General features: G+C 45.8%; 1 protein-coding gene across 12 annotated transcripts in view; it reads right to left on the minus strand.

Moving 5' to 3' along the window:
- Window positions 1-15,398, minus strand: part of ANK1 (ankyrin 1) — a 324,523-nt gene that overhangs the window by 99,544 nt on the left and 209,581 nt on the right. For all 12 annotated transcript variants that reach the window (XM_067470656.1, XM_067470654.1, XM_067470650.1 and 9 more), the window contains 3 exons: window positions 11,038-11,235; window positions 8,986-9,084; window positions 5,772-5,870 (listed from right to left, as the gene is read on the minus strand). In XM_067470656.1, coding sequence (XP_067326757.1) covers window positions 5,772-5,870; window positions 8,986-9,084; window positions 11,038-11,235 — 396 coding nt within the window. The remainder of the gene's footprint in view (window positions 1-5,771; window positions 5,871-8,985; window positions 9,085-11,037; window positions 11,236-15,398) is intronic.

A 15,398-nucleotide genomic window follows, 5' to 3' on the forward strand; every position in this document is an offset into this window, starting at 1 on the left:
GATGATACTTCATCTTGTTGATGGGAAGCTTACCACCAGAGTGGAAATCATCTATCAGCTATTTAACCTCAGCAGACTGAAAGCCAAAACCAATGTCACAACAATGTCTGTTATAGAACTCCAGTATGCTGATGACAACGTCACCTGTGAGCATTCAGAAGAAGAGCTACAAGCCACTCTAAACACCTTCGCGGAAGCATACGAGAAGCTCGGCCTGTCATTGAACATCAAGAAAACCAAAGTACTCTTCCAACAGTCAATACCTCTCCAATGCCAGAGATATTTTATTTATTTATTTACAGTAATTATATTCCGCCCTTCTCACCCCACAGGGGACTCAGGGTGGATTATAATGTGCATACACATGGCAAACATTCAATGCCATTGACGCACAACATATATAGACAGACACTCAAAGGCTATTAACACTCCAGTTTCTGGCCACCAGAGGAGCTGTTGCTTCCTCATTCTTTGCATATTTCCTGGAGATTTTTATGGCCTCGTAAATCAGTTAAATTAGCCTCTCCTCAAAATGGTACCTAATTTTCCTACTTGACAGATGCAACTGTCTTTCGGGCTGCAAAGGTCAACAACAAGCTACACAATTTTGGTCAAGAGCTCACTCCAACACAGGCTGGCTTCGAACTTGATCTTAATCTTAATGCAGTTGACTCCTAGCCAGCTGTGCCATCATTTTCTAATTTCCGCTCCCTTGGCAGCCACCTCTCCACCAAAGTCAACATCAACACCGAAATACAACACCGCCTGAGCTCTGCGAGTGCAGCATTTTTCCAAATGAAGCAGAGAGTGTTTGAGGACCGGGACATCGGTAGGGAGACCAAGGGCTTGTTTATAAAGCTATTATCCTCCCAACCCTGCTATATGCCCGCGAAACATGAACTACAGCTCCAAAACTCAAGGTCAATGCCCATCAAACCCAAATGTCACGATATGTTTTCCCCAAACTCCACTACCAGTGTACACATTTGGCCACATTGAGGATTGATGTCAAGTTTGGTCCAGACCCGTCATTGTTTGAGTCCACAGTGCTCTCTGGATGTGGGTGAACTACAACTCCAAAACTCAAGGTCAATGCCCATCAAACCCTACCAGTATTTTCTCTTGGTCTTTGGGAGTTCTGTGTGCCAAGTTTGGTTCAGTTCCATTGTGGTGGAGTTCAGAATGCTCTTTGATTGTAGGTGAACTATAAATCCCAGCAACTACAGTTCTTAAATGAGAAAACAACTCCAAAACTCAAGGTCAATGCCCATCAAACCCTTCCAGAATTTTCTGTTGGTCATGGGAGTTCTGTGTGCCTAGTTTGGTTCAATTCCATTGTGGTGGAGTTCAGTATGCTCTTTGATTGTAGGTGAACTATAAATCCCAGCAACTACAATTCTTAAATGACAAAACAACTCCAAAACTCAAGATCAAGGTCCATCAAATGCTTCCAGTATTTTCTGTTTGTTATGGGATTTCTGTGTGCCAAGTTTGGTTCAGTTCCATTGTGGTGGAGTTCAGCATGCTCTTTGATTGTAGGTGAACTATAAATCCTAGCAACTACAACTCCTAAATGACAAAATCAACCTCACCAGTATTCAAATGTACTGGTATCGGGTATTTGTGCCAAGTTTGGTCCAGTGAATGAAAATATATCCTGCATGTCAAATATTTACATGACGATTCATAACAGTAGCAAAAGTACAGTTATGAAGTAGCAACGAAAATAATGTTATGGTTGGGGGTCACCACAACATGAGGAATTGTGTTAAGAGGTCGCAATATTAGGAAGGCTGAGAAACACTGTATCTAATCCAAAACTGTTTCTCACTGTTGGGAGTCCTCATCCAGCTTCCTTTATCTCAGCTACCCGATTAGTGCCAAGCCCTGATTTGACAGATGGCATCGGAGACAATTAAGGGAGATAAAATCAAACAAAGCCAATGCAACGTAGAGCAGATTAAACGTATAATTAAAAACACAATAGAAGAGAAAGAGTACCCATCGGTTAAAAGTCCTTCCCCTGGCCTGCGGATTACATTTGCGGAAAGCCAGGCAGCCCACCAACCTTAAGGAGCTCTTGCTTTGGAGAAAATCTAGACACATAATAAAAGTGAAAATCTGTATGTGTGTGTGTGTGTGTGTGTGTGTGTCTGGGGTCTCTCTCTGTGTGTGGCTGGGGTTTTCTACTTACACAGACAAGCTCCTGCTTAGGCTTGGGCAATCCATAGAATCATAGAATCAAAGAGTTGGAAGAGACCTCATGGGCCATCCAGTCCAACCCCATTCTGCCAAGAAGCAGGAATATTGCATTCAAATCACCCCTGACAGATGGCCATCCAGCCTCTGTTTAAAAGCTTCCAAAGAAGGAGCCTCCACCACACTCCGGGGCAGAGAGTTCCACTGCTGAACGGCTCTCACAGTCAGGAAGTTTTTCCTCATGTTCAGATGGAATCTCCTCTCTTGTAGTTTGAAGCCATTGTTCTGTGTCCTAGTCTCCAAGGAAGCAGAAAACAAGCTTGCTCCCTCCTCCCTGTGGCTTCCTCTCACATATTTATACATGGCCCTCATCATATCTCCTCTCATCCTTCTCTTCTTCAGGCTAAACATGGCCAGCTCCTTAAGCTGCTCCTCATAGGGCTTGTTCTCCAGACCCTTGATCATTTTAGTCGCCCTCCTCTGGACACATTCCAGCTTGTCAATATCTCTCTTGAATTGTGGTGCCCAGAATTGGACACAATATTCCAGATGTGGTCTAACCAAAGCAGAATAGAGCATGGGGAGCATGACTTCCTTAGATCTAGACACTATGCTCCTATTGATGCAGGCCAAAATCCCATTGGCTTTTTTTGCCGCCACATCACATTGTTGGCTCATGTTTAACTTGTTGTCCACGAGGACTCCAAGATCTTTTTCACACATACTGCTCTCGAGCCAGGCATTGTCCCCCATTCTGTCTCTTTGTATTTCATTTTTTCTGCCAAAGTGGAGTATCTTGCATTTGTCACTGTTGAACTTCATTTTGTTAGTTTTGGCCCATCTCTCTAATCTGTCAAGATCGTTTTGAATTCTGCTCCTGTCCTCTGGACTATTGGCTCTCCCTCCCAATTTGGTGTCGTCTGCAAACTTGATGATCCTGCCTTCTAGCCCTTCATCTAAGTCATTAATAAAGATGTTGAACAGGACCGGGCCCAGGACGGAACCCTGCGGCACTCCGCTCGTCACTTCTTTCCAAGATGAAGAGGAAGCATTAGTGAGCACTCTCTGTGTTCGTCCACTTAACCAATTACAGATCCACCTCACCGTAGTTTTGCCTCGCCCACATTGGACTAGTTTCCTTGCCAGAAGGTCATGTGGGACCTTGTCAAAGAAGACCTCCCTGAAATCCAGGTACGCTACATCCACGGCATTCCCCGCATCTACCCAGCTTGTAGCTCTATCGAAGAAAGAGATCAGATGAGTCTGGCATGACTTGTTTTTGATAAATCCATGTTGACTATTAGCGATGACTGCATTTGTTTCTAAGTGTTTGCAGACCGCTTCCTTCACAATCTTTTCCAGAATCTATCGACGTGAGGCTGACCGGACGGTAGTTGTTTGGGTCATCCTTTTTTCCCTTCTTGAAGATTGGGACCACATTGGCCCTCCTCCAATCTGCTGGAACTTCTCCCGTTCTCCAAGAACTTTCAAAGATGGTTGCCAATGGTTCCGAAATGACTTCCGCTAGTTCCTTCAATACTCTGGGGTGTAGTTGATCTGGCCCTGGGGACTTGAACTCATTAGGAGTGGCCAGGTAAAGTACTTACAAAACTAAAGTTCTGGTGGTGAAAATTTCAGAACTCTAACAAAACTCTCAAAATTTCATAATAAATGGCAGTTCCTAATTGGTTCTGTCATTAAAATCACCAATAGTGAAATAATAATTAAATTTGGAAAGTTTTGTTAGAGTTCTGAAATTTTCACCACCAGAACTTTAGTTTTGTAAGTACTTTAGAACCATTTAGAACCATGGATTGCCCAAGCCTACCCTGCTTCCATAAAGAGCTACAGCTCCCACAGCTCAGGAGACACTAAAAGCCCTCCCTCCATAGAATCCTAGAATCAAAGAGTTGGAAGAGACCTCCTGGGCCATCATTCAGTCCAACCCCATTCTGCCAAGAAGCAGGAATATTGCATTCAAAGCACCCCCGACAGATGGCCATCCAGCCTCTGTTTGAAAGCCTCCAAAGAAGGAGCCTCCACCACACTCCAGGGCAGAGAGTTCCACTGCTGAACGGCTCTCATAGTCAGGAAGTTCTTCCTCATGTTCAGATGGAATCAGATGCCTGTTCTCTCCTCCTTGCTAGGAGTCTCAGAAACAGCCCTCCCTTGGTTGAGAGCCCAGCCAATCACCCCAGAGGAGGGTGTTGGTGGGAGGATTCACCTTCTGTTTCCAAAAAGGAAGGGAAGGACAGGCGGAGAGATCTTCATCCTTCTCTGCCAAAGTGGTTCCTAAGACCATCAGAAATAGATGTTTTCTGATGGTCTTTGGTGACCCCTCTGAAGCCCCCTTATGGCCCTCCCAGGGGTCCCGACCCCCAGGTTGAGAAACACTGATTCAAACCAAGAGATTTTAAGGGAGAATAGATGTTTTGGGGCAACTAAAAAGAACAGTTCTGAAACTCTGCTGAATACACATACGTCTGACCACCGTCTCCCAAAGTAGTTGTTCTACTCCAGAGGCGGCCTTAGGTAATTTTCAATGGTAAGCAAACAGTATTTTGGCGCCCCCCCACCCCCAACCAATCACTGATATATATTTTCTGTTCATCATGGGAGTTCTGTGTGCCATATTTGGTTCAATTCCATCATTGGTAAAGTTCAGAATGCTCTTTGATTGTAGGTGAACTATACATCCCAGTAACTACAACTTGCATATGTCAAGGTCTATTTTCCCCCAAGAGCGCCTCAAGAGCGCCCCTGGGCAAAATCAGCTATACTGCGAATGCTTACTTTGCGTAATGGGTTGAGCCGCCCCTGTTCTACTCCGAACTCAAGATCAGAAAACAGAATGTTGGTGGACAGGAAAAGAGATTGAAAGATGGGCTCAAAGCCAACCTTAAAAACTCTGGCATAGACACTGAGAACTGGGAAGCTCTGGCCCTTGACTGCTCCAGCTGGAGGTCAGCTGTGACCAGCAGTGCTGCAGAATTTGAAGAGGCACAAATGGAGGGCGAAAGGGAGAAGCGTGCCAAGAGGAAGGCGCATCAAGCCAACCCTGACCGAGACCGCCTTCCACCTGGAAACCAATGCCCTCACTGCAGAAGAAGATGCAGAGCAAGAATAGGGCTCCACAGCCACATACGGACCCACAAGAACACTGGAAGACAATCCTCCTCGGAAAACAAGGGATCGCCTAAGTGAAGTGAATACACACACACACACACACACATATGCATTGGCATATCTTTACCCCTAGCAGTTCAAATACATACTGAGGTACATCAGTCTAACAGTTGAGAAACCTAGTTGCCTTGCATGAACGCTTGTGAATGCAATTTTTCCCCAAAAGGTTATGACTCCAACAGGTCATGCCTTTTACCTAAAGATCGTGGCATCATTTTTTAAAAGTTTGTGACGTCGAACAAGGTCATACCTTTCCAAAGATCATAACATCTCCAAAATATTACGGGGATATACATTTTCCAAAAGTCCCAGCACAGGGCACCCCTCTGCACAGATGCCCCTGTTTGCCCACCTATGCATTCTATGGGGTATTTCCTTAGCCTTACCCAGGCCACGCTGTGCGGGGAGGCGCCTTTGGGCAGCAGCACTTTCACAATGTCCAGGTTGTTGTGATGCACAGCCACGTGGAGCGGCGTGAGGCCGTTCTGCAGAGAGAGAAACACCGGAGAAGGGAATCAGAGGGCCAAAGGGAAGTCTTATCCCTCCCTCAATGCATCCATGTAGAAACAAGCACAAACTTGTTTCTACTGCCAAGACCACCCATTTTCATATTTATTTATTTACTTTGCTTCTATACCGCTGTTCTCAGCCCGAAGGCGACTCACAGCGGTTCACAAGACACAGGACACAGCAGAATACAAACACCAACACAAAACAGATAATAACCTAATCTAATACACAATTAATACACAATTACTATGAAACCATCCACTAGTGTCTCGTCACTAAAAACATGATCCAGGTTCGTCATCCATTGTTCCATTCCTATGTCATTACCAGTCTTTGCACTAATTATTCGAACGCCTGCGCAAATAACCAGGTCTTTACTTTTTTGCGGAAAACCATTAGAGATGGTGCTAATCTAATATCTGTGGGAAGGGCGTTCCACAGCCGGGGAGCCACCACCGAGAAGGCCCTGTCTCTCGTCCCCGCCAGCCGTGCTTGTGAAGCTGGCGGGATCGAGAGCAGGGCCTCCCCGGAAGATCTCAAAGTCCTGGTGGGTTCATAGGCAGAGATGCGGTCGGATAGGTAGCTTGGGCCGGAACCGTTTAGGGCTTTAAAGGTCAACACCAGCACTTTGAATTGAGCCCGGTAGCAAGTCGGCAGCCAGTGGAGTTGGCGCAACAGGGGGGTTGTATGCTCCCTGCGTCCCGCTCCTGTTAGAATCATGGCTGCCGAGCGTTGGACTAGTTGAAGCTTCTGAGCTGTCTTCAAAAGCAACCCCACATAGAGAGCGTTGCAGTAGTCTAGGTGGGATGTAACCAGAGTGTGGACTACCGTGGCCAAGTCAGACTTCCCAAGGTACAGGCGCAGCTGGCGCACAAGCTTTAGCTGTGCAAATGCTCCCCTGGTCACCGCCGAAACCTGTGGTTCCAGGCTCAGCGATGAGTCCAGGGTCACACCCAAGCTGCGAACCTGCATCTTCAGGGGGAGTGCGACCCCATCCAACACAGGCTGTAACCCTATGCCCTGTTTGGCCTTGAGACTGACCTAGAATCATAGAATCAAAGAGTTGGAAGGGACCTCGTGGGCCATCCAGTCCAACCCCATTCTGCCAAGAAGCAGGAATATTGCATTCAAATCCCCCTGACAGATGGCCATCCAGCCTCTGTTTCAAAGCTTCCAAAGAAGGAGCCTCCACCACACTCCGGGGCAGAGAGTTCCACTGCTGAACGGCTCTCAGGAAGTCAGGAAGTTCTTCCTCATGTTCAGATGGAATCTCCTCTCTTGTAGTTTGAAGCCATTGTTTCGTGTCCTAGTCTCCGAGGAAGCAGAAAACAAGCTTGCTCCCTCCTCCTCCCTGTGGCTTCCTCTCACATATTTATACATGGCTATCATTTCCCCTCTCAGCCTTCTCCTCTTCAGGCTAAACATGCCCAGCTCTTTCAGCCGCTCCTCATAGGGCTTGTTCTCCAGACCCTTGATCATTTTAGTCGCCCTCCTCTGGACGGCGACTACACAATTGAAGAGCTTGTCAACATCTCTCTTCCATTGTGGTGCCCAGACCACAACCTAAGTCTGAAACGACTTGAAAGCACACAACAACAACAATCCTATCTCAGCAGCCAAAACCAGGCCCCATTGAAATACTAATAAGTTTATATTTGTTAAAATTGTTCTTTTTAATTATTGTATTGTTTTAAAGTGGTTTTTGCACTACAAATAAGATATGTGCAATTTGCTTTTTTCAAATTATAATCCGGCCCTCTATTATAGGGCAGACTCTTTCCACTTAGAATCATAGAATCCTAGAGTTGGAAGAGAGCTCCTGGGCCATCCAGTCCAACCCCATTCTGCCAAGAATCAGGAATATTGCATTCAAATCACCCCTGACAGATGGCCATCCAGCCTCTGTTTAAAAGCTTCCAAAGAAGGAGCCTCCACCACACTCCAAGGCAGAGAGTTCCACTGCTGAACGGCTCTCTTAGTCAGGAAGTTCTTCCTCGTGTTCAGATGGAATCTCCTCTCTTGTAGTTTGAAGCCATTGTTCCTCGTCCTAATCTCCATGGAAGCAGTAAACAAGCTTGCTCCCTCCTCCCTGTGGCTTCCCCTCACATATTTATGCATGGAATGTTGGTGGACAGGAAAAGAGATTTAAAGATGGGCTCAAAGCCAACCTTAAAATCTCTGACATAGGCACTGAGAACTGGGAAGCCCTGGCCCTTGAGCGCTCCAGCTGGAGGTCAGCTGTGACCAGCAGTGCTACAAATTTTGAGGAGGCACAAGTGGAGGGCGAAAGAGAGAAATGTGCCAGGAGGAAGGGGCATCAAGCCAACCCCGACTGGGACCACCTTCCACCTGGAAACCAATGCCCTCACTGTGGGAGAAGATGCGGGTCAAGAATAGGGCTCCACAGCCACCTACGAACCCACAAGGAAACACATAATGGAAGACCATCTTACTCGTCCAATGAGGGATCGCCTAAGTAAGTAAGTAAGTAAGTAAGTAAGTAAGTAAGTTATGCATGGCTATCATATCTCCTCTCATCCTTCTCTTCTTCAGGCTAAACATGCCCAGCTCCTTAAGCCGCTCCTCATAGGGCTTGTTCTCCAGACCCTTGATCATTTGAGTCGCCCTCCTCTGGACACATTCCAGCTTATCAATATCTCTCAATTGTGGTGCCCAGAATTGGACACAATATTCCAGATGTGGTCTAACCAAGGTGGAATAGAGCATGGGGAGCATGACTTCCCTAGATCTAGACACTAGGTTCCTATTGATGCAGGCCAAAATCCTATTGGCTTTTTTGCCGCCACATCCCATTGTTGGCTCATGTTTAACTTGTTGTCCACGAGGACTCCAAGATCTTTTCACACGTGCTGCTCTCTAGCCAGGCATCATCCCCATTCTGTCTCTTTGCATTTCGTTTTTTCTGCCTAAGTGGAGTATCTTGCATTTGTCCCTGTTGAACTTCATTTTGTTGAACTGTTGAACTTCATTTTAACGGTACGCCAGGGTCTTAAAGGATGCAATGTCCAATGCCCTCCTGAATGCGCTTCCCCTGCTTCCATAAACCACCGAAAGGCAAGATGTACACACCTTCCCGGCCGCATTGGGCTGGGCATTATGCTCCAGCAGCACTTCAGCCACGTCCACTTTCCCATATTTGGAAGCCACGTGAAGAGGGGTAAATCCTTTCTGGGGAGAAAGAGAGAGCGTCAGAGCCCGGCGTCAGGAGGATTTGGGAAGATGGGAAAGAGAATGCCCAAGACAGAGAGGGAAAGAAAGAGTGTTCCTTCGGGAATTGTTTGCTTCTCCTGCATGAATTCGTGATCAAATTGGAATGAAGGATATCACTATTATATGTATATACATTATAATAGAATAGAATAGAATATACATATAATATAATATACATATAATAGTGATAATATTATAATGTAATACAATATACTACTACTAATAATAATATAATATAATAATTATATATTTTATATTAAATGTAATATTACTAATAATATTACAGTATAATGTTATAGTACAATGTAAAACATAATGTATTGTCGAAAGCTTTCATGGCCGGAATCACTGGGTTGTTGTAGGATTTTTTCGTGCTATATGGCCATGTTCTAGAGGCATTCTCTCCTGACATTTCGCCTGTATCTATGGCAAGCATCCTCAAAGGTAGTGAGGTCTGTTGGAACTTGGAAAAAGGGTTTATATATCTGTGGAATGACCAGGGTGGGACAAAGGACTCTTGTCTGCTGGAGCTAGGTGTGAATATTCCAACTGACCACCTTGATTAGCATACAATGGCCTGACTGTGCCTGGAGCAATCTTTTGTTGAGAGGTGATTAGATGTCCTTGTTTGTTTCCTCTCTGTTGTTGTGCTGTTGTACCTCTGAGGATGCTTGCCATAGATGCAGGCGAAACGTCAGGAGAGAATGCCTCTAGAACATGGCCATATAGCCCGGAAAACGTACCACAACCCATTGTTAATGCTACTTCATATCTTTAGTGTTTTTAAATTGTGTTAGATTTTAGCCTATTCTTGTAAGCCGCTCCGAGCCCCAGAGAGGAAACAAACAAGGATATCTAATCACCTCTCAACAAAAAGATTGCTCCAGGCACTGTCAGGCCATTATATGCTAATCAAGGGGGTCATTTGAAACATTCACACCTAGCTCCAGCAGACAAGAGTCCTCTGTCCCACCCTCGTCATTCCACAGATATATAAACCCCGTTTTCCTAGTTCCACCAGACCTCACTACCTCTGAGGATGCTTGCCATAGATGCAGGCAAAATGTCAGGAGAGAATGCCTCTAGAACATGGCCATATAGCCCGGAAAATGTACCACAACCCATTGTTAATGCTACTTCATATCTTTATTGTTTTTAAATTGTGTTAGATTTTTGCCTGTTCTTGTAAGCCGCTCCGAGCCCCAGAGAGGAAACAAACAAGGACATCTAATTACCTCTCAACAAAAGATGGCTCCAGGCACTGCCAGGCCATCAAATGCTAATCAAGGTGGTCAGTTGAAACATTCACACCTAGCTCCAGGGGACAAGAGTCCTTTGTCCCACCCTGGTCATTCCACAGATATATGAAACCTTTTTCCTAGTTCCAACAGACCTCACTACCTCTGAGGATGCTTGCCATAGATGCAGGCAAAATGTCAGAAGAGAATGCCTCTAGACCATGGCCATATAGCCAGAAAAAATCCACAAGAACCCAGTGATTCCGGCCATGAAAGCATTCGACAATACAATTCTTTTTTTGGGTTGTTGTAGGTTTTTTCGGGCTATATGGTCATAGTCTAGAGGCATTTTTTCCTGACGTTTCGCCTGCATCTATGGCAAGCATCCTCAGAGGTAGTGAGATCAGTTGGAAGTAGGAAAAAGGGTTTATATATCTGTGGAACGACCAGGGTGGGACAAAGGACTCTTGTCTGCTGGAGCTTTTCACGGTTTCGAAAATGGAGGTGTGCATGAGATTCAATGGCACACGAGACTCAAGTCCATGCAGTTATGATTGCCTATGCCCTGCCCCTCCGGTGCCGAAAGAGACACGTTTGGAATGACCCACCGTGAGTGAAATCACAGGGTCAGGGGGACAGGAGGGATCCTGAGCCAGTTCCCTGCTTTCCCTACCTTGGTCATGACTGTCTGGGAAGCCTCCTTCTCCAGGAGGGCGCAGGCACAGTCCAGGTGTCCCTCGCGGGCCGTGATGTGCAGCGGCGTGTGTCCCGCGGTCGTGGAGAGGTTGGGATCGGCGCCACTCTCCAGGAGGAGCTTGACCATGCTGCAATGCCCGAGGCGTGCCGCACAGTGGAGAGGAGTCTGGTCGTCCTGCGGAGGAGAAGGCAAGACAAGGCTCTGCTATTACGCTCCTTGCCACAAGCTCCCATTTGGAGAACAATCTTGCATTGATCGCACAGGCTTCACCATCTCAGGCACATTGCAGGCCTAGTCCAATGCAAACAATGTTCATCTAAGTCAGTGGTTCTCAGCCTTCCTAATGCCGCGACCCCTTAATACAGTTCCTCATCCTGTGGTGGCCCCCCAGCCATAACGTTATTTTCATTGCTACTTCATAACTGTAATTTTGCTTCTGTTATGAATCGCATCTGAGATGCAGGATTTATTTTCATTCACTGGGTCACAGAATCATAGTGTGAAGAAGCGTAAAATTACTGCCACCAATTTGCGAGGAAAGCCGGGCAATGATCAATATCAGCTTAGGAGCTGGTTTATAAAGGGACTATTATTTACAGAAGTATTTATTTATTTGATAGCGTAGCTCTAATTTGGTTCTTGATTTGACCTTTCTTCTTTTGTAGGCTGTTTGGCTTAGAAGTCAAAGTAACATAGGCAATAGGCCTGGGCGGTTTCATTCGTTAATTTTGTAATTCGTTAAATATTCGTTAATTTTAGCAATTACAAAACGATTACAAAACTTATTTTTAAACCCGGAAGTGTTTTTAAATATTGAAACGGCATGCGCCAAAAAAATTTGTATTTCCGTCCATCTCGGAAATACGTAAGATGGTTTGGCGAGATGCTTGCTGGGAGCTCTCCTCTCTCTCTTCTGCCAGTCAGAGCCTGAAAGAGGAGGAGGAGGAGGAGGAGGAGGAGAGGGCGGGGAAGGCGCCGGCTGAGCAAGGCGGCCCGTCGCTTCGTTCTCCTGAGGAGGAGAGGGCGGGGAAGGCGCCGGCTGAGCAAGACGGCCCGTCGCTTCGTTCTCCCGAGGAGGAGAGGGCGGGGAAGGCGCCGGCTGAGCAAGGCGGCCCGTCGCTTCGTTCTCCCGAGGAGGAGAGGGCGGGGAAGGCGCCGGCTGAGCAAGCGAGCGAGAGGGCGAGCGACCCTCAGCGGGAACGCGGCCCGTCCCTCCTTCCTCACCTTTGCGGTGGGTGTGCTTCGTTCTCCCAATTCCTTAGCGGAGGGCTGTGCTTCGTTCTCCCAATTCCTTAGCGGAGGGCTGGGCTAGATGGCCTTTGGGGAGCCCTTCTCCCAATTTCGCATTGCTTCGGAGGAGCCGGGCCCGACTTGGCGGCAGCGCTTGAGGGCCCGCCAGAGTGAGTGCCTGCCTTCCCTACTTAATAATAATTTCTCCTCCCTATTCTACTAAATTAATAATAAAATTAAAAAATATTGAAAAAATATTGAAAAAATATTGAAAAAATATTGAAAAAATATTGAAAAAATATTGAAAAAATATTGAAAAAATATTGAAAAAAAAGGGCGCCATCTTTACAAAATGTTTTGTAAATATTAACGAAATTTCGTAAATACCGAACTTTTTTAAGGGAAAATTTTGTAATTATTTTAAATATCGAAACAAAAAAACCCCCCAAATACAAATCGATTTTAGAAACAAATTTTTGCGTTGTTACCCAGGCCTAATAGGCAAGGTTTGTAAAAAGAACAGTAACACGTTTTATTAGAATATAACCGATTCAATGTTTCTTCATTTGAAGCACAAACTTAGTTGGTTACAATAGTAAGGTTTCATGAGTATCTTTAGGTACAGATTTTAAGAGATTTCCTCAAGCAAATGTATCTTTCCTGGACAACTGTCCTAATAAAACAAATAAGCTAAAAGGCTTATTTAACAGAACTGGCTCCCAGCCAAACCTTGATTCTTAACCAAGAATCAATCACCCCCTGTAGCTCTACCACTACCGGGTCCTTTCCTGTAACCCTTTTGGTCACAAATTAGTCTCCTTGAATCTCCACCAGAGATTTCAGTCTTCTCTGTAACTCTACCGGTCACAGACTGCCTATTTCAAACAGATGTGCAGTTAAGTGACAGTTGGCTCCACCCCCATTGCTATGGCAACTCAGCTCAAGCCAAACCAGCCACCATCTCTAACAAAATATAATCCTACATACTTACCATTTATTAACTACTGTTTAAACAACACATAAACATAGGAATAAAAATACACATCATCACACATAGAATCAAAGAGTTGGAAGAGACCTCATGGGCCATCATCCAGTCCAACCCCATTCTGCCAAGAAGCAGGAATATTGCATTCAGAGCACCCCTGACAGATGGCCATCCAGCCTCTGCTTAAAAGCTTCCAAAGAAGGAGCCTCCACCACACTCCGGGGCAGAGATTTCCACTTCTGAACGGCTCTCACAGTCAGAAAGTTCTTCCTCAGGTTCAGATGGAATCTCCTCTCTTGTAGTTTGAAGCCATTGTTCCATTGCGTCCTAGTCTCCAGGGAAGCAGAAAACAAGCTTGCTCCCTCCTCCTCCCTGTGGCTTTCTCTCACATATTTATACATGGCCCTCATCATATCTCCTCTCAGCCTTCTCTTCTTCAGGCTAAACATGGCCAGCTCCTTAAGCCACTCCTCATAGGGCTTGTTCTCCAGACCCTTGATCATTTGAGTCGCCCTCCTCTGGACACATTCCAGCTTGTCAATATCTCTCTTGAATTGTGGTGCCCAGAATTGGACACAATATTCCAGGTGTGGTCTGACCAAAGCGGAATAGAGCATGGGGAGCATGACTTACCTGGACCTACACGCTATGCTCCTATTGATGCAGGCCAAAATCCCATTGGCTTTTTTTGCCACCACATCACATTCCTGGCTCATGTTCAACTTGTTGTCCACGAGGACTCCAAGATCTTTTTCACACGTCCTGCTCTCAAGCCAGGCATTGTCCCCCATTCTGTATTTTTGCATTTTGTTTTTTCTGCCAAAGTGGAGTATCTTGCCTTTGTCCCTGTTGAGCTTCATTTTGTTAATTTTGGCCCATCATCTCTCTAATCTGTCAAGATCGTTGTGAATCCTGCTCCTGTCCTCTGGAGTACTGGCTATCCCTCCCAATTTGGTGTCATCTGCAAACTTGATGGTCCTGCCTTCTAACCCTTCCTCTAAGTCATCAATAAAGATCCTGAACAGGACCGGGCCCAGGACGGAACCCTGCGGATGGCACTCCACTTGTCACTTCTTTCCAGGATAAAGAGGAGGAAGCCTTGGGGAGAATCACTCTCTGGGTTCGTCCATTTAACGAGTTGGGCACGAATACCTGATACATCCAAATTTGAATACTGGTAGGGTTGGGGGGGGGGGGATAGTTTCGTCATTTGGGAGTTGTAATTGCTGGGATTTATAGTTCACCTACAAACAAAGAGCATTCTGAACCTCACCATCGATGGAATTGAACCAATCTTGGCACACAGAACTCCCATGACCAACAGAAAATACTGGAAGGGTTGGGTGGGCATTGTAGTTCACCTCCATCCAGAGAGCACCAAACAATGATGGTTCTGGACCAAACTTGGCACACATACTCAATATGCCCAAATGTGAACACTGGTGGAGTTTGGGAAAAATAAACCTTGACATTTGGGAATTGTAGCTGCTGGGATATATAGTTCACCTACAATCAAAGAGCACTCTGAACCCAGCCCACAGTGGATCTGCACCACACTTGGCACACTACCTACATGGCCAACATTGAATACTTGTGGGGTTGGGGGGCTGTTTTTTAATTCAGGGAGTTATAGTTCACCAACACTTAAAAGGAATAGAAGGACAGTTGGAGAGATCCTCAGCCTTCTCTGCCCAAAGGGTTCCTAAGACATCGGAAATATGTGTTTTCTGATGGTCTTTGGGGACCTCACTGAAACCCCCATTCCGAACCCCCCAAGGGTCCCGACCCACAGGTTGAGAAACACTGGCCCATGGAAGATGAATTGGGTACTTTGCACATGACTTCAAAGGATGTCATATGGAGGAGGGAGCAAGATTGTCTTCCGGTGCTCCAGAGACTAGGACACAATGGTGCAATGGGCCAAAACCACAGGAAAAGAGATTCCACTTAAACATTAGGAAGAACTTCCTGATGGTAAATGGTGTCTGACAATGGAATAGGTTTCCTAGGAGTAGGATGGGGTTTTCAACAGAGGCTGAAGTGCTTTGGTTGTGCATTCTGTCAGGATTAATTGAGTTATGTATGTCTTTTAAATGTGCTTCTATGAATTGCAAATATG

Source organism: Anolis sagrei, chromosome 7, assembly GCF_037176765.1.
Source record: "Anolis sagrei isolate rAnoSag1 chromosome 7, rAnoSag1.mat, whole genome shotgun sequence".
Classification (NCBI taxonomy): domain Eukaryota; kingdom Metazoa; phylum Chordata; class Lepidosauria; order Squamata; family Dactyloidae; genus Anolis; species Anolis sagrei.